Source organism: Engystomops pustulosus, chromosome 9, assembly GCF_040894005.1.
Source record: "Engystomops pustulosus chromosome 9, aEngPut4.maternal, whole genome shotgun sequence".
NCBI lineage: Eukaryota > Metazoa > Chordata > Amphibia > Anura > Leptodactylidae > Engystomops > Engystomops pustulosus.
In genome coordinates, this window is record NC_092419.1 from 8380842 (window position 1) to 8407282 (window position 26441).

The 26441-nt window shown below is 46.5% G+C and overlaps 1 protein-coding gene across 1 annotated transcript; it reads right to left on the reverse strand.

Annotated features, from left to right (window-relative positions):
* Positions 1-443: 443 nt before the first annotated feature.
* On the reverse strand, positions 444-24525 carry LOC140077975 (cytochrome P450 2G1-like). The gene is made up of 9 exons (XM_072125670.1): positions 24261-24525; positions 23293-23455; positions 22435-22584; positions 5355-5515; positions 3828-4004; positions 3543-3684; positions 1991-2178; positions 1626-1767; positions 444-953 (listed from the first exon to the last, which is right to left on the reverse strand). The coding sequence occupies exons 1-9, from the start codon at positions 24438-24440 to the stop codon at positions 769-771; spliced, it is 1488 nt and encodes a 495-aa protein (XP_071981771.1). The 5' UTR covers positions 24441-24525; the 3' UTR covers positions 444-768.
* Between the last annotated feature and the right edge of the window lie 1916 nt (positions 24526-26441).

The following is a 26441-nucleotide window of genomic DNA, read 5'->3' on the forward strand; positions in this document are numbered from 1 at the left end:
TGACCCCTGTATATCATCTGTGCGATCTGTCCAGCAGCGGCGGCAGGCTATAAACACTGGGGCAGGGGCAGGCTGGCTACATACTGGGGGGGTCTGTGACCAATGCATTTCCCACCCTCGGCTTATACTCGAGTCAATAGGTTTTCCCAGTATTTTGTGGTAAAATTAGTGGCCTCGGCTTATACTCGGGTCGGCTTATACTCGAGTATATATGGTAATCAAAGAACATTTTTGAATATTTTGAAGGTAGGTTTACTTAATTTGGGGTGTACAGGCCTCACGTAGTTTAATTGCTCTCTAAATGGTAAATTTTGAAAACTTGACAACAGTAAATGTAAGGGTTGGAATCAAACCTAAGAATTTTTTGAAACACCTTTGTTCTCAAAATAGAGACAAGCTTAGCTGTACAAACTTACAAAAAATCCCAGCATGCACCATACAAACTTGTTACAAAAAACATTTTTATTTTAAAGAAAAAATTACAGAATAACTTTATATTTTATTTTGTACACTGATACATTCTTGGGGGGGAGGGGGATTTATCACGCACTGGCACATTCACACCTTCCCCCTGCCATAGAGGGGACTTATAAGGGAAAATAGTCTCAATTACCAGCTCCAGGACTACTTCAGGGTTTCTATGCCAGAAAACTGATGTACAACCATCCCCTTGAGTTACTTATTCAAGTATTTCCTAAAAATCTAGCAGTTTTTTATTGTAAGATCTCAAAACGATTGGTTTCTTTAAAGCAAAAAATTGTCCTTAATTCATAGACGAGGGACGACTTTCATCTGGTAAGCATGAGGACTTGTTCCATTGGTGTTGGGCTCTGGCCTAATATCCAAATTGTCTCTGTCTATGGTCGGCTCCAAGGTGAACTTCTGCAGTATGGTTGTTAAGAAGAGGAAAAGCTCCATGCGGGCCAGGCCTTCCCCTACACAGATACGTTTGCCTAAAAAAAGGAAATAATAGGAAACGGAATGAACATGGGGTACGTGAACAAAATTTAAGGGGTTTTTCAACTAGCTCTGAGTTTTTAATTTCCAGCCATAAAAATACAAAAAAACTTGTACTCTTTGGGGGTCATTTACTAAGCGCCCGATTGGCGTTTTCCCAACGTGTTACCCGAATATTTCCGATTTGCGCTGATTTTCCTTGTATTGCCCCGGGATTTTGGCGCACGCAATCGGATTGTGGCGCATCGCCGCTGGCATGCACGCAACGGAAATCGGGGGGCGTGGCCGAACGAAAACTCAACGGATTCGGAAAAACCGCCGCATTTAAAAAACGAAAAATGTGTTGCGGAGCTTGCACTTACCTTCACTCAGCTCGGTGTAATCCAGTGCGTTCTGATTCTCTTCAGCGCAGCAGCGCCACCTGGTGGATGGCAGAGGAACTACCTTAGTGAATCCCGGCCGGACCGGAATCCACCGCAGAGAAGGCGCCGCTGGATCGCGAATGGGCCGGGTAAGTAAATCTGCCCCTTTGTCTTAAAGTGTTTTACATAAAAACGAGCCATGCTTTTGGTCTTCCAATGTCTGTTTATTTCCACATATTCTATGACTTTGAATCTCAACTTCAACTCATCAACAATTTTCTGGTGTTTTTGAAACTGATCACTTACCTGCAGAGAAGGGCATAAATGCATCATTTTTCTTGAAGCCACCTTTATCATCAAGAAAGTGTCCAGGATCAAACTCATTTGGGTTCTTAAAATATTTGGGGTCTTTGAGGACAGAGGTCAGCACTGGAAGCACCAGGGTTCCCTAAAAACAAGTGTACAAAATCTGATAAAACTTATTGTAGATCTGGATGGTCTGTGAATGCATTCTTCAAGATCGTGAGAAGATCCCACTTTCTTTGACATGGAATGGAATCTTGAGACTAGCGCTTTATTAGGTAACAGCAATATAGGTAATGTTAGTCCAAAAGAACAGAAATAAGAAAGAAAATGAGTCAAGAAGTTCAAAAATGACCAACATTTGGCACCTTAGGAATGTGATATCCTCTGAAGGTTGTGTCCTTGTTGGCCGCACGGGGCAATCCTGATGGGACAATATCTGCAAATCTCTGGATCTCGTGGATCACGGCGTCGGTATAGGGCAACTTACTCCTGTCTTCTATTGATGGAAAGCGATCTCTGCCAATCACATTGTCAATCTCCTTGTGGATCTTCTCTGTGGATTTACATGGACAGAAAAAAATATATTCAATGATTTACATTTGCTGGATGTGGCAAATATTTAGAGAAGCAGCAAGTACGTAATTTGAAGTTCCGGGGCCTAAAATCCCTAACAATGTTACCTACCGACTAAGTTTACCATATATACTCGAGTATAAGCCAAGTTTTTCAGCACAAAAAATGGCGGCTTATACTCGAGTCAAGAAAAATAAAGTGTACTCGCCTTCCGACCCCCCCCCCCCCTGGCAGGTCCTCTTTCGTACATCGTGGCCCTGGTATAGGCTCCGTGTCCCGGCATGGTACGTCGCAGGTATTGTTGTGTCAGGCGCACGCTGATGTTCTTATGTGTGCACCGACATCAACACACACTATGATGTCAGTGAGCGGCTGACGTCACCATGTCTGTGACGGACCGCCCCGGGCCACAGAGCTGATTCTGGAGCATCGATGTATAGAAGAGGACGCGCCAGGGGCGTCAGAAGGTGAGTACACTGTTTGTTTTTTTCCTATAGGCATTTTATTGGGGGCAGGGGCTGCAGGCTATATACTGTGGGGGGGGGGGAGGCTGCAGACTATATACTGGGGGACAGGGGCTGCAGACTATATACTGGGGGCAGGGGCTGCAGACTATATACTAAAGGGGCTGGCAGGCTATATACTACAGGGGCTGGCAGGCTGTATACTACAGGGGGCTGGCTGGCTATATACTACAGGGGCTGGCAGGCTATATACTACAGGGGCTGGCAGGCTATATACTACAGGGGGCTGGCTGGCTATATACTACAGTGGCTAGCAGGCTATATACTGGGGGGGGGCTGTGACCAATGCATTTTCCACCCTTGGCTTATACTCAAGTCAATAGGCTTTTCCAGTTTTTTGTGTTAATATTAGGGGTCTCAGTTTATACTCGGGTCGGCTTATACTCCAGTGTATACGGTAATTTATAATATTTGTCGCAGGAATGTTGGTCTTCTGAGGTGCTTAAGGAAATATGCCTTTGTGTGCTCCCGCTGCTCTTCTTTTAGCTTCTTATACCCTGTTTTTAATTAAAAAAGGCTTTTAAAATTATGCAAATTAGCATGAGGGGCTCCAGGCTCCATTGGTGTTAATGGAGCCCCTCAGGCTCATTTGTATAATTTATGAAGCCCTTTTTTCTTATAAACAAGGGCATAAAAAGCTAAAAGAGGAGCAGGTCATGCCAGAGGCAGTATGCCAGTGTGCTTGGTTTACAATCCTTCATCCTGGTGGTAGATGTCCTTTAAGCTCATGCATGACTGTAACATCGACTATAGCTACTACTCTGTAAGTGGTAAATAATTTGTCAATTACATATATAAATATAAAATTCTGATATTTTACCTTGTACTTCAGGATATTTCAAGAGTATAAGAAAACCATATCTCAGCGTCATGCTTGTCGTCTCCATTCCTGCAAAGAACAAGTCTAATATTGTTCCTTCTAAGTTTGTCTCATGAAATTCTGTGCTTGGATTCTTTTTTTCCTAATTAAGAAATAGAGTGTCTCATTAATCTTTATATATCCCCAAATCATCCCAAATTTCTGTCTGTATAACAAGAGTCAATTGTACAATAAGAATAATGGATTAAAGACCACAACAAAGTCTAAAAACATCGATAAACTCACCTCGTCCATCTTTATGAGGAAGCAATCTATGAAGTCACCAGGGCAGTTCTCATCCAGGGCGGCTCGATGGGCTTTCACTTTCTCCTTAATAAATTGCTTCAGGCTGTCCATAATTTTGAAGATCATCTGGTGATGACCAGGAATGTGATACATCAGAGTTGGAAATACGGTAAAAAGCTAAGGAGAAAAGGCATAAAAATATTACTTTGACATCTCAATGGGGTTGAATCATTATACCTTCTCTTTCAGTTTTTTTCCCCCTCCAAACGACATGCTACTATGGGCATGTCTCGGAGTAGGAGTTCCCGGGGCATGGACACCCAGTACCACCAGATTCACTATAGTCTCCGCTGGAAAATCCGAGCAAAATATAGCAAAAAACTCAGTTCAGAACTGGTCTTAGGTCGGAACTGGCAGAGTTTGCATCTGATCTTCCAAGAAGCTGGAGCCTCGTAGTAGATATGGGCCCCAGAGCTCCACCATGGGTAATATCTACTATGAGGTAATATCTACTACTTGGCTCCAGCTTCTTGGAAGACCAGGAGCAAACTCTGCCTGTTCCGACCTAGGACCAGGTCTGAACTAACTGAGTTTTTTGCTATATTATGCTCCAGTGGAGACTATAGTAATATTGGCATTCAAAACTTAGGTCTTAAAGAGGACCTGTCACCCAATTTATCGGCACTAGGAGCTGCTTACTAGAGTAAGCAGCTCCTAGTGCTTGATTAAACGCCGCAGTGTTAGAGGGATAGCGTTACCAGAAGCCTCCTATAACGCTATCTAACACTGCGGCGGGGTACAGTGTAATTTTCGGACAGCTAGCAAAGCTGTCCGACGTATTCATTAGGGGCGGGGTTAGGGCGTGGCTAGGGGTGGTGACTGCCGCCTAGCGCGCGGCAGTCACTGCCGGCCTATGGAGTGAGCGGGGCGGTCCGGGGAAGAGGCAGCGCCTCGGACCGCCCCCTCATGAATACATCGGATAGCTTTTTGCGAGCTGTCCGATGATTACACTGTACCCCGCCGCAGTGTTTGATAGCATTACCGGAGGTTTCCGGTAACGCTATCACTCTAACACTGCGGCGTTTGATCAAGCACTAGGAGCTGCTTACTTTAGTAAGCAGCTCCTAGTGCCGAAAATTTAGGTGACAGGTCCTCTTTAATGAATTCCACCCAATGATTCCAAAGGAAAGGTCCTCTTTACTGTGCAGTAGTTTCAACCATTGTCGGACTGGCCCACCAGAGTACCAGAGGATCCTTCGGTGGGCCCTGGCTCAACCCAATACTGAACCCCCGAGGTCCATCAGAAAACAAAACAATTTGTAGGCTGCTAGAGTATATTTCCTAGGGTGATAATGAAGAGTGGGCCCCCAAATTGATTTTCTCAGGTGGGCCTAATGAAACCCAGTCCGACATTGACTTCAACTGTCGTCATCCAAAGATAACAAAGATAGAGACACCAAGTTTTTTTAAATTCATGTTGATTAAATTAACAAAATTAATTTTAGACAATTTTATGGTATAACTTACTTGCCCTGAACGACTTGTAAAGACCTTGGAAATGTTGTCAATGTTTGATATCAGAGTCAAATATTTTTGGTTTTCATAGTCAAATCTTTCACCAAACACAATGGAACAGATGACATTGGAAACAGCGAGTCGTAATATGTGCGTTGGGTCAATTGGATTGTCTGTTGGCAAATATAAATAAATGGTCAGACAGGGGTATTTTCTTTGAGTTATTAATGTTTACACAAGCTATTGTTAGAGAACATTCCATACTTTCCTAAACCCATTTTAAATGGTGAGCAAATGGCATTTGTGACCTCCTCTTCATTTGGCCCTACTCTAGAATGGGGATGAGGGGACCACTGAACTAAAGATGGTTGGGGATCCGCATCTCTCAGGTATTTATGACATATCCTATGGATAAATCAAACAATGGAGATCATTTACTTACCCGTCCATTGTAGTTCAAAGAAAGTGCATTTTCTGATGATAATGCACTGTGCCGCAACTCATGTGTCGCTTCCCCGCTCAGGTCCGACGGAGTTCACCTTCTTCTTCTGGGTGCATGTAAGTGCATTGTCCGTGTATAATGCGCTGTGCGGGGAATCACTAAGATCGTGCGTCCAATATCCTGCATGTGTCACTTCCCCGTCCAGGTCCCCGGAGTTCACCTTCTTCTTCCTGGTGCATGTAAGTGCATTGTCCATGTATAATGCGCTGTGCGGGGAGTCACTAAGATCCTGCGCCCGATATCCTGCATGTGTCGCTTCCCCGCTCAGGTCCCCGGAGTTCACCTTCTTCTTCTGGGTGCATGTAAGTGCATTGTCCGTGTATAATGCGCTGTGCGGGGAATCACTAAGATCGTGCGTCCAATATCCTGCATGTGTCACTTCCCCGTCCAGGTCCCCGGAGTTCACCTTCTTCTTCCTGGTGCATGTAAGTGCATTGTCCATGTATAATGCGCTGTGCGGGGAGTCACTAAGATCCTGCGCCCGATATCCTGCATGTGTCGCTTCCCCGCTCAGGTCCCCGGAGTTCACCTTCTTCTTCCTGGTGCATGTAAGTGCATTGTCCGTGTATAATGTGCTGTGCGGGGAGTCACTAAGATCGTGCACCCGATATCCTGCATGTGTCACTTCCCCGCTCAGGTCCCCAGAGTTCACCTTCTTCTTCCTGGTGCATGTAAGTGCAATGTCTGTGTATAATGCGCTGTGCGGGGAGACACTAAGATCCTGCGCCCGATATCCTGCATGTGTCGCTTCCCCGCTCAGGTCCCCGGAGTTCACCTTCTTCTTCCTGGTGCATGTAAGTGCATTGTCCGTGTATAATGCGCTGTGCGGGGAGTCACTAAGATCCTGCGCCCGATATCCTGCATGTGTCGCTTCCCCGCTCAGGTCCCCGGAGTTCACCTTCTTCTTCCTGGTGCATGTAAGTGCATTGTCCGTGTATAATGTGCTGTGCGGGGAGTCACTAAGATCGTGCACCCGATATCCTGCATGTGTCACTTCCCCGCTCAGGTCCCCAGAGTTCACCTTCTTCTTCCTGGTGCATGTAAGTGCAATGTCTGTGTATAATGCGCTGTGCGGGGAATCACTAAGATCGTGTGCCCGATATCCTGCATGTGTCGCTTCCCCGCTCAGGTCCCTGGAGTTCACCTTCTTCTTCCGGGTGAATGTAAGTGCATTGTCCGTGTATAATGTGCTGTGCGGGGAGTCACTAAGATCCTGTGCCCGATATCCTGCATGTGTCGCTTCCCCGCTCAGGTCCCCGGAGTTCACCTTCTTCTTCCTGGTGCATGTAAGTGCATTGTCCGTGTATAATGCGCTGTGCGGGGAGTCACTAAGATCGTGTGCCCGATATCCTGCATGTGTCGCTTCCCCGCTCAGGTCCCTGGAGTTCACCTTCTTCTTCCGGGTGCATGTAAGTGCGTTGTCTTGCAACATAATTTGAAAGTTAAATTCTGCGCTCAGTCTGAATCAGTCGGATCGTCCGACGGCCGCCCCCCGATTTGTGCCGCATTGAAGCCAGCGCAGCTGCGCCACAATCCGATTGAAATGTGGACTCAGTCGAATATCCACAACTTTTTTCGTTATTTCAAGGTTGCGGTTTAATTCCGTATCACTCTAAAGTGGATTAGTGAATAGACCAGAAAGGTCATTCTAACGAAATATTAACCTCCTCTAGGTGTATTGGAAATATATTAGCCCCCTTTTTACATCTATATGATTCATTGTTTTGAATAAATCATAAAAAACAAGTACTGTCACATATGAACAGACACAACAAAATATCTGAATATTGTGATTTCAATTTCAATCTAGAACACATGGTTGCAAATCCCACCATATGGTCAACTGTATGAGAGAGCCCATCGAATATGGCGAATTTTTTGTCACAACAATTATCGTATGACAATATTTCGAATGAAATCTCTAAAGTGTTCTCCAGGGAAACTTTACCTTTAAATCAGTCCGACATTAATACAGCGTTTAGAGATTTACAAAAAACCTATAGACAATACGTAAAATCTAGTTGGGAAGTAGCAAGCTTCGAAACATATCTGAAACAGAAGCTGGTATATAGGGGACTCCGCATTAACCTACACCCCAATTCACATCAAGAATATAATGAATTCATTAAGGGGTGGCAACAAATTCTTACTGAAAATTCGCTCCGACTGATTAACTACCTCTATGAATACGAGAAAGTGCATCTTAACAAACTACATGAAAGACTAAATAAAGAGATTAAAGAGATCCAGACTTTCAACACAAATTCTGAGTTTATTACTCTAGAAAGTAAATTACAGAAAAACGTTATATCGCTTACAAACGATATAAAAGAACGGAAACACAAAAAGTTCCTGAGGGACGTGAAAGATTTTGAGACCGACCAGGTTTACGCTCGCAGGAATCCTAATCAGTTTAGAGCCAGAAACATCGGCAATACAGACGTTTCAGAATCAGAAATATCCTCTTCCGATCTAGACTCAAATCAAACAAGGGAAGGCAGTAGAAACAAACGTAAAATTAGCCATCGGAAAGGTGGATATACAAAAAGGGCGTCGAATAACAATAATAAAAAAACAGAACAATGGCCTTCTCGATCATACTCCTTACCTATTGTTTCACATCCATACAATACACCTCTCCCGAGTGGACAAGTACCACAAACAACATGGGGCATGCAAACATCGAATCCGAATACTATAGGATCAAATACCACAATTCATCCGGTAGGGAATCAATTCTTCCCCATGCAAAGAGAAACCAACATATGTGGGTCCGTACAAACCCCCATGCCAAGGGATATTGTGGGAACACCAGGTTTGAATGCTACAACACATCCCACTATTGGGACAAACCAGGGTATAACAACAAATCCCCTAACAATGATGAATACGAACACAAGTGTGGCACCCAAGACCTCTTTTTTAGGGACACCGGCCCCCAACATGCAACTACGGGACCGAGAAAAATGGGGGTTCAATGGGAAATGAAGAGACATCGAGAAGATCTTGATATTAGAACTCTGAATGCAATAGACAAATTAGTGATCAACATCTCTTCCTATACTCTAGATGATGATGAGCTAAACCTTCTTCGTAAAGGACTATCTTTCACGCCAACCCCATCCTTTGATACTTTCAACTGGATAAAGGACATAAACTTGTTTGCACGGAAATTGGCACTACACAAGCAACACCTCAAATGGGACAATGAGACTCAGGAGAGATGTAGAGATGATAGAACACTACAAATCCTTCTAGATTTAGAGGAAGAAAACATAAACTGCCCAAAAGGCATTAATCCACCTCTCACATCTTTAAGACCTCGGTCCAGAAACACACCACCTTTCTCACTTTACCCCATAATAGAAACATTTGTACATCTAGTCACAAAAGACATCAAGCGTATCAAAGTCCAGAAAAATGAAATTAACTCAAATTTGAGCAAACAGGAACAATTTGCTTTCCAGAGATTGAAAGAAAACAATCAAATAATTCTCAAACCATCTGATAAAGGTGGCAACACCGTCGTAATGGACAGCAAACAATATGTAGAAATGGTGAAAAAAATCTTAGAAGATAGAGACACATACGAAATATTGACACAAGACCCGACTAAACAATATCTCAGTGATCTCAAAGAGATCCTTGATGATGGTCTTGGAAGAAATTTGATTACTCTGGAGGAATATAAATATGTCTATAACAACAAACCAACCATATCAACTATGTATGCCCTTCCCAAGATACACAAACAGGTCACCCCTATCCCAGGTCGCCCTATAATATCTGGCACCAACAACCTAACACAAGGCATCAGTGAGTATGTTGACAACATTTTACATCCGTTTGTATCCACCTTACCCTCGTATCTGAAAGATACAAAGGATGTGATAAACAAAATACAAGATATGAGGGTACCCCCAGGAACGTTTTTAGCCAGTCTTGATGTGGAGGGGTTATACTCGAACATTATACACCATCTGGGCCTAACTGCAGTTAAGAGTTTTCTGGACACGAAAGGGACACATTTTACAGACCACAACTATTTTACGTTGACACTTTTGGATTTTTTACTGTCACACAATTATTTTTTGTTTGGCGGTACCTTTTACCATCAGGTGAAAGGTACCGCCATGGGCACTATCTGCGCACCCACTTACGCGAATTTATTTCTTGGGTGGTGGGAATCTTTTTATGTTTTCAATGAGGAAAACACATCATACACGGATCACATTTTATTTTGGGGCCGTTATATAGATGATGTCCTCATCCTGTGGAATGGGGATGAGGACACATTCTATAGGATGGTAGATATACTGAACAAAAATGATATAGGTATGAGATTCACACCAGAAATTAATGCATCAAAAATTAATTTTCTGGACCTTACCATAAGCATCAATCACCTTGGTGACCTGGAAACTGCAGTTTACCGAAAAAGTACCTCAACCAACAGTCTGTTAAACTGGAACAGCTGGCATCCCAAGCCTTTGAAACAGGGAATACCGATTGGACAGTATCTGAGAGCAAAACGGAACTGCTCATCAGTCGAAGCATTTGAGACTGAATCTAAAATTCTGTACAGACGATTTCTTGACAAAGGTTATCCTAAAAAGTGCCTAAAACGAGCCTATAGAAGGGCGAAACAAGCAAATAGGGATACCCTTATTTCCGAATCAACAAGGAGGCAAGAGAAGGAAAAGTTGGTACGGTGTATAGGGACCTTTGATTCCCGGACTGGAGATATTCTAAACATTCTAAAAAAGTACTGGCCAATTCTACAGTCGGATGACGATCTCAGAAGTGTAATTAGTAATAAACCGAGTATTACCTATCGCCAGGGCAGAAACATCAAGGATACCCTAGTCCATAGTTTTTTTGAAACAAAATATAACAAGAAAGAAACGTGGCTAACAACATCACTAGTAGGCTCCTACCCCTGTGGAGATTGTAGCTTTTGTAAGTACATGGTAAAAGTAAAAGAATTCTCGGCTAATAGTAAGACGTACACTATTCGGAAGTTCCTGAACTGCAAGAGCACCTGTGTGATCTATATAGCACAGTGTGCCTGTCCCAAAATATATGTGGGAAAAACAATCCAGGAGTTAAGAAGGAGAATATCAGCGCATCTCAGCACAATCAGGACAGATAAAGAAACATCCCTGGCGAAACACGTAAAACAGCAACATGGAGGTAACATGAATCATCTAAGGTTCTGGGCTATAGACCAAATTAAAATAGGCCCTCGGAAGGGCAACATAGATAAATTACTGCTTCAATTGGAAGCTCGATGGATTGACCGGTTAGAATGTTTAAGCCCGAGAGGCCTGAATGAAGGCTTTACTTTCTCGGCCTTCTTATAAACCCCTTTACCTTTAATCGTGCAGCTCTACTGTATAGCGATTATACCTTCATTGCCATACTTCTGAAAATTGATTGACTACTCAGAGGCTTAGACATATGAATGGGAGCCCACATTAGGATGGGCTAATAATAGCAACAATATTTTAAAATACTACCAGAGGAGGACTATGAATACTATGAATACAAGATACTACAATTTTATGATGCACTAACAACATAAATGGACAAATATTAATGTCATTTTTGAGTTCCGCATACACCCCAATATAGAAATGTTGATGCACCACAATTCCCCCCCTCCCCTCCCTCCACACAGAACATCGGAAAATTAAATACTTACCTACTGTGGATCGCTAACCTTGAACAGCATACCCTTGAAAAATGTGATAATCTCTTCAGGACATGAGGATCAGCTACACGACTCCGATCTGAAGTCCCCACGCATGCGCATTAAAATTTGTCAACGCAGAAAATAACTTGAAGTTGTGGCGCATGCGTAGCTAGATAGATTCTAGTTACCGTATCTTAAGTTCCTGCGCGTGCGCATACTAGCTATCTCTAGTTGCGAAACTCCAAGTTTTCGCGCGTGCGCACATATCAAACCACCTGGTACTTGGTATTTTCAAGTTCTTGCGCACGCGCGCCAGAAATTCGCATAAAAACCACTTACTCACCAAACTTACAAAGTTGTTGCGCACGCGCGTCAGTAGGTGCGCACGTCAGCTGGAAGGTTAGGATGGGCGGTCTAGGAGCAGAGACATTGGATGACTCCTCTGGGGGGGCGTGTTTTTCATGCCCTCACTCATTCCGCTCTTCGTTACGGATAGGCTAACTCACTTGCAACAATAGTTGCTATAGGTCAGAGATGAGGGGAGGAAACAGTGACAACATAGTGACGACACAAACGGAGGTGTTATAAACCGGAACCTGGCTCGGGAGAGCACACTCTAGCCCCGGCACCCCTGAGGACGCCACTAGTGTGGCGAAACATGTCGGGGGGGCGTTAGTGTGAACAAACTTTTAAGTAGCAGATAAAGTGTGTGTGTGGAATCAATTGAACGAATGATTACTAGGGATAGACTAACGTAGGATTAATGAGATGATAGAATTGAATACCAGATACATAGGATCTCAACTACCCCTGGAGTGTAGCCATTTGACTGGCAGTGAATAGCAACTGCAAATAATACAAGTGCAACATCCCCCACCGGGGCCTAGCCTTAAAGGTGAGGCCTGGAGACAGCCGGGGCCCGCGGTACCGGAGTGGCTGGCGGTTGCGGCCTAAGCACGCTATTGTCACGGTGCTTGGTACGGGGGAACCGGAGGGCTGTCCTACAGCCTGGCAGGTCTCCAGCAGGGTGGTGTTGGCAAGAAATGATGAGGGAGAGGCTGCTATAGCGGATCTCCCTGGGGCAACCCCCCGATGTCCCGAGTGTGAGTCTCTGGGTGATGGACAGGGTGCCGGTGATGAAGGCAGCCGTATTAGCAGGGACCAGACGGAGACAGAAGTTGAAGAAAACAACTTACAGTTCTTTATTTGAACCGCAGGAACCGCAGCAAACGTGCCTTTAACAGGTAGGTAGGGTGCCGAGATGTGAGTTGGAGGGAGCCTCAGGAGATAGTTCACCAGCCTGGATGTAGAGGGCAGGCTGGGAGGCAGCTGTGTCCTGGTAGGAAGCTTCAGCTTGTCCTGTAGGGCTTCAGGTATCACCTTCAAAGGTAAGATGATACCCCTTTTCCTCACTACACTTACTCTAGTCTGATGCTCCACTCTTCAGAGGCAGGGGCTAAGCTCTTCCTGCTCTGGTATGGGCTAGACAGAGATTACTCACTCACTGATTCTCCTACAACAGAATCTCTCTGAATCCTTACTAGAATAATCTAGTCTCCAGAACATTCCTGGCCAGAGGTTTTATTACCTCCCTTTGGTCAGGTGGTGGCTGCTCCTCCAATCACATCTCAGCTTACAGAGCACAGGATGTAACACATATCATTGGATAACAGCATCTGGCATTATACAAAATACTTAACCTCTGCCTTGCCAGGCAGGATTCACCACTGCAATATCCCTATGTCCTATTAGAACCATGTTGTGTAATGGGATTACATGCAGGTGGGACGTATTCGCAAGCACTACCTCGCCATTGCATCGGCGAGGGTGTTGCATACCCCGGGGGCAATTGAAAGAGCCGCCCTCGGCTCGACTACAGATGGTTTGGGGCACAGAGGGGGCTAAGGGCACTTCTGGGAAGTGCAGGCTATGTGAGGTGTAGGGACAAACCGCCCATGGTCCTGGAGACAGGCACCTGGGTTGGTGTCGGACTAAGACAAAAATATAGCTGTATGACAGTTGGTCGCTGACGCCATTAAACCGAACTGTACAGTAGGAAAGGTGTGGTGTCATGTCCTGTAATCCACTCCTTGCACCAAGGCCTGTATATTTGTTTGATCAACACTTCTTCCCTGGCGGCAATTATATAGTGTATATATGCATACATTGGCATATGTGACACAATAAAACATTGTACTACATAGAGACGGTCCGACACAGCCACTCTACAACCTGAAAAGCCTATGAAAGGGTTAATGCAGACTACTGGCATATATGACAGTGTGCAAACAGGTTAAGATCACATTGGCTTAGGAGCCCAATGGGTACACATCTTATAACATTGCAAACGTTACAGAGGTGGATAGGCTACTCAGGGTAGCACGATAGTAAATGTCTCTTTCCTGCAAAGAAAAGGCATAAAAAAGTGCAAACAGAATGTCCATACCTAAAAAGGAAGGCATTAAGTGCAAAATAATAAGTCAATAGCCACTTTTCCCTTGTAGTATCTGGCAAAAGTCTCACAGAAGGTCTCTAATGACAAAGTCCATCTTCTGGGTACAGCCCTTGATGTGGGGAAAAGTGCAATGGAAAAAGCAAAGGGTCTCCTCCATGTGTAGAGGGACAGAGTCCTTTGAAGAAACTCTCTGCTGTGGCAGAGGAAGGGGTGCTATCATAGCACAGGCCAATAATCAGTTCAAGGTATGTCTCTTGACTGAGATAAATAAGGGTAAGAGTCTCAGGAAAGTCTCTGGCTCTTTGGGGTAAGGACAGAAATATACACAATATGTACAGTACCTGAAGTGGGCTACAGCCCTTCAGGGGTTACTCTGCATCTTCTTCGGTGGTAAGTACTTCGGTGTCAGAAAAACGTACCTGCCTCCTGCTCCTGCGGGTCACCAGCTGGTACTCCTGCAGGTACGCAGGAGCTTTACCTTTTGTCTCCCTTTGAGACCTCCGCAGTTCCGGCTGGGAGAAGATAACAATCTCCTCATCGTCCTCCTCTGATTCAGGCGCTGGAGTCGGAGTCTCAGCTGGCTCTGATGTTTCAGGGGTTGCAGACAGTGGAGCCGGATCATCCTCCACAGGCAGCAGTATTGGAGACTGCGGTGGGGATGATGGTCTCTGCGAGGTACCTCTTACTGGAGTGGAAACAAAACAGAATTGAGGCACAGTCACAAGTTCCAAGAAACTGGGGGTAGGCGAACACAAGGAGGTCTGTAAGTTGGGGGTCGAGGTGAGAGGTGTAGACATAGGGGCAAAAGGACGAAGACATCTCTTCAGCCGGTTCCTATGTACCCGGAGTGGTGGACGGTCTCCTCTTGAAATCTCGTAGACTTCAGGGGAGAGACTGTCCCTAACTAGGTATGGCTCACGCTCCCAACGCCCATCTAGCTTACTGGTAGGATGGTTGTTGCGCAGCCACACTCGATCTCCTGGGGCAAAAGGCTCAGCACAGGCATTACGATCGAAGTCCCTTTTTTGTTTCTCTCGGGCCTCTTCTAACCGCAGATCCACAACTTCTCTGGCATCCGCCAGGCGCCTCTGGTGTTCGTGAACCCAGTCAGTCTGAGGGAGTAAAGACTGGGAATCAGGGGACTCCATGTCCCAGGTCATATCAGCAGGGAGATGGCCGTGTCTCCCGAACATCAGATAATACGGGGTGTATCCTGTGGAGCAATGAGTGGTATTGTTGTACAGGTACACTAATTCGGGCAATAGTTTTGGCCAGTCAGCCCTTTTTGCAGGGGTCAGAGTCCTCAGCATATTGATTAGAGTCTGATTCATCTTTTCACACAGCCCGTTGCCTTGGGGATGATAAGCTGTGGTCCTCAGCTTCTTGCAGCCATATAGGGTGCACAGCTCCTGGAAGACTTGGGACTCAAATGCTGTTCCTTGGTCTGTAAGGATCTGGTCCGGACAGCCATAGGGGAGGATGAAGCTCTTCCACAGGGCCGCTGCGGTAGTCCCTGCAGACAGATCTCTGACAGGTACTGCAACCACAAATTTGGTATAGTGGTCGATGATCGTAAGAGCATAACTGTGACCGGATCTGCTGGGCTCCAACTTCACGTGGTCCAATGCCAGGATCTCCAAGGGCCGTTGGCTCACAATGGGATGGAGAGGGGCCCTTTGGTTGTGTCGCTCTCCTCGAGCGATGGCGCAGGCCGGGCATTCTCGACACCAGGCTTCAATGTCGGACTTCATGTTGACCCAGAAGAATCGCCTTCGGAGGGTGGCTTCAGTCTTCTGAGCGCCAAAGTGTCCAGACTGGTCATGGTACATTTCCAGTACTATCTTGGCGTCCCTCCTGGGAATCAGAATCTGGTATATCCGATCATAAGTGATAGGGTCCAGAGTTCTTCTCTTGAGCAGACCTTGGTGCATGCTCAGAGTCTTTCTCTGGCGCCACAATTGAGACAGTTCTCCATCAGCTCTTCTGCGCCGGATTCTTTCAGGCACTCGCCCACTAGAGAGATAGTCCATTACTTCTCCTATGGCACGGCTATCAGCCTGAAGACTCATCCAGAGGTCCTTCTCCGCAGGGGGCTCTGACTCTTCTTGAGGAGTCGCTGGCTCTGCCTCTGTCGGTAGGGAGTAAACTCTCTGGGCATCTTGACGCACAAACCGGGCATAGAACGCTGGCATCTCCACATCTTCCCACTGAGCATCCGTGGAGGGTCCCTCCCACTGGTCAGGGAGACGGGACAGAGCGTCGGCGTTGTCATTGGTCTTACCAGCCCGGTACTTGATGGTAAAGCTGAAATTGGCAAGTCTGGAGGCCCACCGTTGTTCCAGTGCTCCAAGACGAGCGGTGTTCAGGTGCGCCAAAGGATTATTGTCTGTGAAGACAGTGAAAGATGATGCAGCTAGGTAGTCCTTGAACTTTTCGGTCACAGCCCAGACTAACGCCAGAAACTCCAACTTGAAGGAACTATAGTTCTGGTCGTTTTGCTCCGGTTCTCGGAGGGAACGGCTGGCGTAGGCTATGACCCTTTCAGTTCCGTTTTGGAGCTGGGATAATACCGCCCCTAGACCTTGCTTGCTGGCATCAGTGTATAGGGTGAAAGGCAGACTGTAGTCTGGATATCCCAACACCGGAGGTTCAGTCAGCCGTTGCTTGAGCATCTGGAAGGCAGCTTCTCGTTCGGCCGTCCACTCAATGGATACTCGGGAACGTTGGCTCTCTTTTGGCAGGCCCCTTAGGAGCTCTTGCAGGGGAGCCGCCAGCTGGGCAAACTTCGGGATGAAACGCCTGTAATAACTGGCAAATCCCAGGAAGCTTTTGATGTCCCGTACGGTTGATGGGGTAGGCCAGTCGTGGACAGCTGCAATCTTCTCTGGATCTGGCTCAATTCCATGAGCGCTCACCACATGTCCCAGGTACTTGACACTAGGTTGTAGCAGGTGGCACTTGGATGGCTTGACCTTCAACCCATGTTGGGTCAGGATTTGGAAGACTTCAGCCAGATGGTGGAGGTGGTCTTCATAAGTCTTGGAGTAGATGATAATGTCGTCCAAATATAGCAGGACGGTCTCGAAGTTGCGATGACCCAAACATCTCTCCATCAGCCGTTGAAATGTGCCTGGGGCGTTGCATAGCCCAAACGGCATGTTGTTGAACTCGAACAGGCCCATTGGGGTGGTGAAAGCCTTCTTCTCTCGGTCTTCTGGCGCCATGGCCACTTGCCAGTAGCCACTGGTCAGGTCCAGGGTAGAGAAGTAGGCAGCTGACCCTAGGGCTGCGAGGGATTCCTCGATTCGAGGCAGAGGATAGGCGTCCTTGTGGGTGATATTGTTGATTTTCCTATAGTCAACACAGAATCGAAGGGTTCCATCCTTCTTCTTCACAAGGACCAGCGGGGCAGCCCATGGGCTGCGACTCTCCCGGATAACGTTGGCTGTCTTCATCTCTTGTACCAGCTTCTTCACCTCTTGGTAACGGGCTGGAGGTATGGGCCGATATCGTTCCTTGATAGGAGGATGAGAGCCAGTAGGGATGGTGTGTTGGATCAGAGTAGTCTGTCCAGGGGGTGTTTGCTGAAGGCCTGTTGATGCTTCATAACGACATCCAGGACACCTTGTACTTGGTCTGCAGGAGTAAAATCGTCATCTCCAATATTGAGCTCAAGCCACCAGGATTGCTCGGCAGGCTCATCTTCAGCACCTTGCTTCACTTCCAACTGTTGGGAGGCAGACAGAGAGGTTTCCACCAAGTCTTCAGGATGGACACTGAAGAGAGTAGCTACGGCTTGGTACTTTCTCAGATCCACTGGGGAGTCTCCCACATTTAGTAATCGAATGGGTACTTGTCCTCGGGATACAGTGACTAGGCTCCTGGCGGCTAGAATGGGCAGGTCTTCATCAGCTGGTAGAGGTTCTACTATCGCCTGGTAGTCTTGACCTTGGACGCCCATGCAGGCTCGACACCATACTAACGTCTCAGTCCCAGGTTGAAGGCGGACAGGTTGGGGATCCTTGATCCGGGCTCTGCAGATTTCTCCATTAGGGCCAGCAAACTTCTGTTGCGCCGCTAGAACCTGCATAGTCTCCTGAATTACCTTCCGGGAACCGTTGGGCACTGTTGGCAGGGAGTCGTGGAGAGCCTGCAGCACTTCAGGGTAGCAGTTGCGGAGGACATTGGTACCCAGTACCAGGGAGAAGTTACCGTTTTCGGGCACACGTGTCACCACTACGCCCTGTCTGGTTAACTCAGTGTCTCCAATGGTTAGCGTGGGCTCCCAGTAGCCGCGGATGGGTACGGGTTTTCCGTTCGTAGCAATGATATTCAAGTAAGCCTTTGGAGGCTGGACTAAGGATGCTCTTCCTCGGCATTTCTCGAAGGCAGCACTCCGGAGGGTGGTCACTTGAGAGCCGGTATCAATTAAGGCCGGTAGGGTAACTCCATTGATGGTTACATGAACCATGGGGCGAGTCCCCACGAACCTGGGCATCCAGTTAGCATCTCGGGGACTTACAAGTTCTTCCCTTGGAGGTCGTCCCTTAGCTCCAAGGGTTTGTCGTTTAACTGACGACAATCATTCTCTTCATGCCCATATTTATGGCAGTAGCTGCACCGCTGACGGGGTTTCTTCTGACTCCAGGTGCTTAACGACTTCGCTTCTTTTGGGCGCTGTTTAGTCGGAGATTCACGAGGAGTAGCTGACCGTACCGGGTTCTCTGGAGGTTTCCTCCTCCTAGCGGAGACAGTTACTTCCAACTGGGTCAACCGATCGAGGATTTGATGCAGGGTGTCCGCCAGATTAGAGACCTGTCCTGCTAAGTCAGCAACTTCCGTAGCCGCAGGAGTAGGTGATGTCGACTGCATTGGATAGCAAGCTAGAGCAGATTCCTCCATTTCCACGGATTCAGGCTCTTTCTGCGGTCCAGTAGGCGGTCGGTCCCCTAATATGTCAATGGCAATTTCCTTAAACTCAAGGAAGGAGGCCTGGGCATGTTGAGAAGAGATGATCTTTAGTTGACACCTTTGATTTCTATCAACAAGTCCATTAATAAATTGTTCCCTTAAGGTTTGATCAGAGGTTTCAGCGTCTTTGGGCTCAAGGCAGGTGATGGCCTTCCATGTCTCCTGTAGGGAGAGGGCAAAGTCTCGGAGGGACTCTTGGGGCTTCTGTCTTTTCCCGAAGAATTTCTGCTTCAACTCGGAGACAGTACACTTGTCAAAGGTATTGCGTAGCCTATCAAGAATCTGGACCACATTCTGACACTGTTCTCGGGGCCAAGACTTGACTTCCCGGAGAGCGGGTCCTTTCAACTGCCCGATGAGGATGCCCACTTTCTGTTCCTCTGTAAACGGACACAGGGCGAAGGTGGCTAACAATTTGTCTCTGAATTCAGAGAGAGTGTGTGATTCTCCCTCGTAGTGGGGTAACCAGGGGGCCCCCGGATAGTAGGGCATAGTCAGAGGCATCATGGTGGGAGTCCCAGGGACACTAGTTGTAGCAGGGCTGAAAGGACTCTCTGGAGGACTTAACATGCTCCGGTACCCTGAGGAGGGACCAGGGGACGGGACTTGCGCCAGTCCCGTATCTTCGTCCTGGGCGGACATGACTTGCCTAGCTGAGGGAAGTCTGTAGAGTTACACAATGTCCGTTGCTATGGGCGATGGCTAGAATGGGACGTGGGCACTTTAAGACACAGTCACTATTCCCTGGGAGGTGAGCCAATAACCTAGCGTCGGAAACAATCTCTACCCCCCTTTAACTTCCCCAGCGGTACTCACTCAGGATCAGCCGCGGTGACAGGACAGCTCCGGTGCATGAAGGACTCCGTTCCCGATGTCCGGCAGGCAGCAGGGGCTCGGTGATGCTCAGCGGTGTTCTCCTCCAGTCGCAGGACACGTGCGCCGGACCTCCGGATGAGGCGCACACTGTTGGCAGGCTTCAGGCGCGGCCTGCGCCGAAATCCAAGATGGCCGATTAACCCTCTTCGTTGCCGGCCGCACTCGCTCCAGCTCCTCCTCCACGGTAGTTCGCGCCACTCGCGCAGGGGGCGGAGCCTAGTGACGCCTCTGGAGTTCCCGCCAGTGAGGATTTGGCGGGCTGGAAATACTTGCTGCTCCACACGCCTCTGAGGTAAATGCTTCAGGCGCAGCAGCGCCGGATGTAGCAGAGCTGAAACAGTTCTTGCAGGAATTAACCTCTTGAGTGCTGGAGCGGCGCTCGACAGCACGTGGCAGCAGTATAAAGTTCAATGTAGAAACACACAAATACTTGGGCCTAAACCCGGATGGCAGCAGGGTTAGGCAGCACAGTCTTTTTCTTAATAAAGTACAGTCTTTAGTGCCAGGATAAGGCACAGAAGTATATATCCTGTGATTCGTGACGCCACTTGCAACATCCCCCACCGGGGCCTAGCCTTAAAGGTGAGGCCTGGAGACAGCCGGGGCCCGCGGTACCGGAGTGGCTGGCGGTTGCGGCCTAAGCACGCTATTGTCACGGTGCTTGGTACGGGGGAACCGGAGGGCTGTCCTACAGCCTGGCAGGTCTCCAGCAGGGTGGTGTTGGCAAGAAATGATGAGGGAGAGGCTGCTATAGCGGATCTCCCTGGGGCAACCCCTTAGTGTCCCGAGTGTGAGTCTCTGGGTGATGGGCAGGGTGCCGGTGATGAAGGCAGCCGTATTAGCAGGGACCAGACGGAGACAGAAGTTGAAGAAAACAACTTACAGTTCTTTATTTGAACCGCAGGAACCGCAGCAAACGTGCCTTTAACAGGTAGGTAGGGTGCCGAGATGTGAGTTGGAGGGAGCCTCAGGAGATAGTTCACCAGCCTGGATGTAGAGGGCAGGCTGGGAGGCAGCTGTGTCCTGGTAGGAAGCTTCAGCTTGTCCTGTAGGGCTTCAGGTATCACCTTCAAAGGTAAGATGATACCCCTTTTCCTCACTACACTTACTCTAGTCTGATGCTCCACTCTTCAGAGGCAGGGGCTAAGCTCTTCCTGCTCTGGTATGGGCTAGACAGAGATTACTCACTCACTGATTCTCCTACAACAGAATCTCTCTGAATCCTTACTAGAATAATCTAGTCTCCAGAACATTCCTGGCCAGAGGTTTTATTACCTCCCTTTGGTCAGGTGGTGGCTGCTCCTCCAATCACATCTCAGCTTACAGAGCACAGGATGTAACACATATCATTGGATAACAGCATCTGGCATTATACAAAATACTTAACCTCTGCCTTGCCAGGCAGGATTCACCACTGCAATATCCCTATGTCCTATTAGAACCATGTTGTGTAATGGGATTACATGCAGGTGGGACGTATTCGCAAGCACTACCTCGCCATTGCATCGGCGAGGGTGTTGCACAAGCACTGGCTCACATCGAAGTAGAGCACTGGGCATGAGACTATACATGCCTTCAAGGTAGTCACACCAGAATGATGTGTGTGTGTTAGATGACATATGAGAGGATCTAAGAAATTGATACTGGATAAAGTATTATAATTGAGAACTGCAACATTGTAGCATCACCGTCAATAAAAATAAAACTGACGATCAATGCCAAACTAACAGCACAATACTGACATCTAGTGGCCTTTGAATTATATATATCAAGATCCTGTGTTCTTTCTAAAGATAGTCTTCCTAGTTCTGTGTTGTACCACACAACAAAGTCTCCACGATGGTCTGCATAATTTTAATATAAGCCAGACAATTGTCCAAGTTAAAAATTTCATTCAAGTGGTTGAAGATTACAACCCCCTTTTAGTACAAGTATTAATAAAAGTGAAGTTTTAACGACTAATGAGTCTCAGTGAGGTCTAACGACCTTTTTTGTAAATACAATCCGATTGCATGCAACACAATCCCAGCGCAGGCACCTGTTAAATACCTGTCAAAGCTGTGCCATCCCTGAAAAAGGCAGAAAATCAGGGGAGAGTGGAGGGGAGAGTTGCTTTCTGTTTGTTTTTCATGTTTGGCAAAAGAAATTAAATTAACAAAAACTACTGGCTCAAAATTTTAAAAAAAAAAAAAACATACAATAGTAATATTCTGATGTCCATAAGGTTTCAAAAGGACACATGTCCAGTTGTCCAAACTGTTGGACTACAGCTCAGATCCATTATTGAGTTTAGAATCCACCAATGGATCTGGTACACTGGTGTCTAAACCTGCATGTGCATTAAAGGGCTTTTCCCCCGAAGGCATGTGGATACGGCCTAACTTGTCTTCGTGTGATAACCCCTTTAAGCCCAAACTGTCAACTTCTTTGTGCTTATCACAAAAAGACAAAACATATAGAACATTTCTGACGGATGCAGATTAGATGGTAGAACATTATTGAAATTTTGCTTCGAGTGTCAAGGACAGTAGAATATCTACTATGCATCGCCAACATGAGAGTACAAGACAAATAGTTTAAGATCTCCACTCACCTTTGTCCTTCATAAATTTCTCAGCAAGAAACTGGGCTTCTTCTTGGATTCTTTCCTCGATGCTTCTCTTTCCCATTCCAAAATTTCTCAAAGTTGTCAGGGAAAATCGACGAAGGATTTTCCACCTTTCTCCACTACTGAAAAGGACCCCTGTTAGTTCATGAAAACGGTTTATTAAGATGTAACCCTAATATATAGGAATCTTATGTTCACATAAAAAGCGAAGGATGGATAAAGGAAAATAAATCTCTCACATACTAAAAGGGTTGTCCACTAATTTTTGCTGAATTGCTATTGATTGTTCATCCTACATTAGGGTCAATATAAGAGGAAAATAAGAGGCTCTGTAGGCAAGTCCATATCTTTCTTCTCCCCCCATGGTGGGAGCTTGTTGGATAGTAGAGCTTCTTGCCTTGGCATAATCAATAGTTCTATGGGATTGTTGTGTGGTCTGTGCGGGTTTAAGAATTTCGAAGGGCCCAAGCTTAATTTGGGGAAACCAAAGACAATAGACAAGCTTATTAGGGCAAAGACCTTGATCGATTCTATTCCAAAGCTCCTGGAAGACACTCTGCAGACTATATGGACTAATGTATCTCTTAGCAGGTTAATGAATAAACTCAAGAGCTTGTCATGCATGATTAATGTATCCCCTTAAGCTAAGAACCAGTGGTGCCTTCACAAAGTAATTGGTGTAAGTATACAGCCAATGGGTTACTTCTATCGAGAGCTGATTGTTTGAAGTCAAATAGTTTGGAGGTGCCAATACATATAAACAACATATTATTGAATCAAGAACTTTTTTTTCTAAAGAATGACCAGTTTTTGTTATTTTGGTAATGTAAGTTATTGTCTTACCATAGTCCAATGTGAAAACCTTTCCCAATCCTACGTCTCCCCTATCACTAAACGCTTCACCATTATCCACCAAGGCTTCTTTCACAGCGTCGTATCCAATAAGTACAACGGTCCGAACATTTACCATGTAGACAGTGTAGACAGGTCCATGCTTCTCACCCAGCTAAAGAGACATAGAAAAACATAACATGTGCTAACTCTGAGGGAAAGTTGTGTACAGTACTGGAACTATCTATCTATCTCATATCTATCTATCTCATATCTATCTATCTATCTATCTCATATCTATCTGGGGCAGATTTACTTACGCGGTCCATTCGCGATCCAGTGGCGCGTTCTCTGCGGTGGATTCGGGTCCGGCCGGGATTCACTAAGGCAGTTCTTCCGACGTCCACCAGGTGGCGCTGCTGCGCTGAAGTTCCCCGAGGCCCGCGGGAATGCACTGAAGTTCACCGGCCTATTCCTGGTGAAGGTAAACGCGAGTCCAGCAACGTTTTTTTTTTTTTTTTAAATGTGGCGGTTTTTCCGAATCCGTCGGGTTTTCGTTCGGCCACGCCCCCCGATTTCCGTCGCGTGCATGCCAGCGCCGATGCTCCACAATCCAATCGCGTGTGCCAAAATCCCGGGGCAATGCAGGGAAAATCGGTGCAAATCGGAAATATTCGGGTAACCCGTCGGGAAAACACGAATCGGGCCATTAGTAAATGACCCCCTATCTATCTATCTAATATGATGTGATAAAGAGGAAGGTCAATGATGTGGAAGCCGGCGGGGCCATATTTGCATTTGTCAATATTTCAAGAAAGATTGAACCTAGAAAGCTTAATCCTGGTCTTAAACCTCCAGCCAGATTTAGAAAACATTGGTCTAGTATCACGGCCATAAATAAAGAACAGACAGCAGAAATAAACCTGATTGCGATACAATCCGTCCTGTAAAACGTCAACGAGTAAGTGTAGTATAAATACCTCGAGCAAAGACTGTGGCATTTCCGAGGTTTTGAACTGAAGCATGTTCCCCAGGATAGGAATAGGGGTAGGTCCTGGAGGTAGGTTCTTCTGCTTGACCCCATGCCACCACTTTATAAGATAGATTAGTAGGGTGACCCCAGTGGTCAGGAGAAGCGTCGCTGCAATGCTCAGAGCCATCCTGCGCCCCGGTGGCTACAGTTCTGGCCGTCCTGTGATCTTCATCCAGGAGAAATCCACATGACGTGCGAGCACTAACACAGGGCCGGGCGTGTTCAGCGTCTACACAAAGTTCACATATATTGCACAATAAACTATTGGTGCTAAAAATAACACAGAACAGGAAGGAAGCCACTCATGCTGTTTCTCTCATACGTCCTTTTCTAGCTGAATTTCATGTTTTGTACACAGCTCCATGACGTTCCTTCTAGGAACTGTGCACATCTCAGCAGAATGTCCTGCTTGCAGTTAGTGCAGGTTTAAGACATTTTGTAGACGTTTAAGATACTTTTTAGGCATTTTACGAGACCACAAAAAGTAGGCGTGTCTTAATGTAAAGTAAGCGTGGCTTGGGTTGTGATTGGGCAATGATATCTTATACAGTATGAGAATAGTATCAGCCTAGTCTAACGTCTTTTTAGGTGGCATTTACAAAGCTAAACCTTTAAAGGAAACCTACCATTTGATTTGATGTACTATGAAGCAAACATACCCTGAGACTGCTGTAGCTACACTGATGCAGGATCATATCTTGGTTAATCCCTGAGCTGAGTGGATTTGCTAGTAAATCAGATATAACATTATGATAATGAAGCTTGGTCGCTTCTATGGCTCCTTCAGCTCTTCTCCTAGCCTGTGAGGTTTTCTCTGCAGGAGATGACGATGCAATCACTGTTCTCCCTGCCAGACAGAATAATCAATTGCTGCACCATCCCCCAGCTGCTCTGTATCCAGCTCAGGTTGATTAGTGCTTGACTAGTCATGCTTAGTCATGCTTTCCTTACCAGCCATTTGTAAGTCCAAACTCCCGTGTGTAACGTGTTTATCTTGGCAGCCATGCTGTCCCAGCTTTCCCAAGGTCCTGAATATTATAATTGTCTTTTCAGCAAAACCAGATCAGGTCAGGGTCTAACCAAGATATGATCCTGCATCAGTGTAGCTACAGCATTCTCAGGGTATGTTTGCTTCATACTGCATCAAATTAAAATGGTAGGTTTCCATTACCTTCCATGCAGAGATGGATTGTATGGATATTATAGCCCCCCCCCCCCAGCTTGATTAATCTGCCCCAGAGAGTTCTTTCACATGACCTTGTCCTCTGTGAGCAGGAAGCATCCCCTCCCCTCTTGTGAGACTGTAGATTTGTTTATAGGACGGACCCCCGGGCTTCTCAGCACAGGCAGAGGAAGGAGCTACTTCAGCACTGAGGTAATCTGAGGGGTAAAGCAGAGAAACTACTGAGTATAGGTAAGAAAGACAATGGGGCTCATTTACTAAGGGTCCTGCGGCCGCACTCTGGTCGGATATTCCGACGATTTCCGATCCCTGGCGCATCACTCCGGGGATTGTGTTTTTGGTGCATCGGCGCCGGCTTGCACGCGACACAAATCGGGGGGCGGGCCGTCAGACAACCTGACGGTTTGGACAGAGTGCAGGTTTTAACATTTCAAATTGTGTTGCAAGACACGCACTCAAATGCACCAGGAAGAAGAAGGTGAACTCCGGCGGACCTCGGCGGGGAAGCGACGGATGCAGGAACTCGGCGCACAAGCTACGTGAATCGCGACGGACATCATTTTCGTCGGACCGTCCGGATCAGGGATCGCGACAGGACCGGGTAAGTAAATGTGCCCCAATAGGCAAAGTTGTTCTACATCACAAGAGCTACTGATTTGTGGAAAAAGAAAATCTTGACAGTTGTCTTCTAACTGATCCAGATGGTCTATGGGCCTCATTTTATAAGAACCTTGTGCTAGTTTTCTGTCGGACGTTACCGCTTCTATTAGGTGTAAACCGCTTGCACAGGTAATTAAGGAGTGTCTGTGCCACATCTGTATTACATGTATGTAAGGATAGCCCTTTGTAGGCCTAATTCGTAACTCCCCTCTATCTTTATCCCCTCTAATCTTTAATCCTCATAGCTGCACGCTGAAGATGTCTGGTAAGGGGACCAAAGAGGCA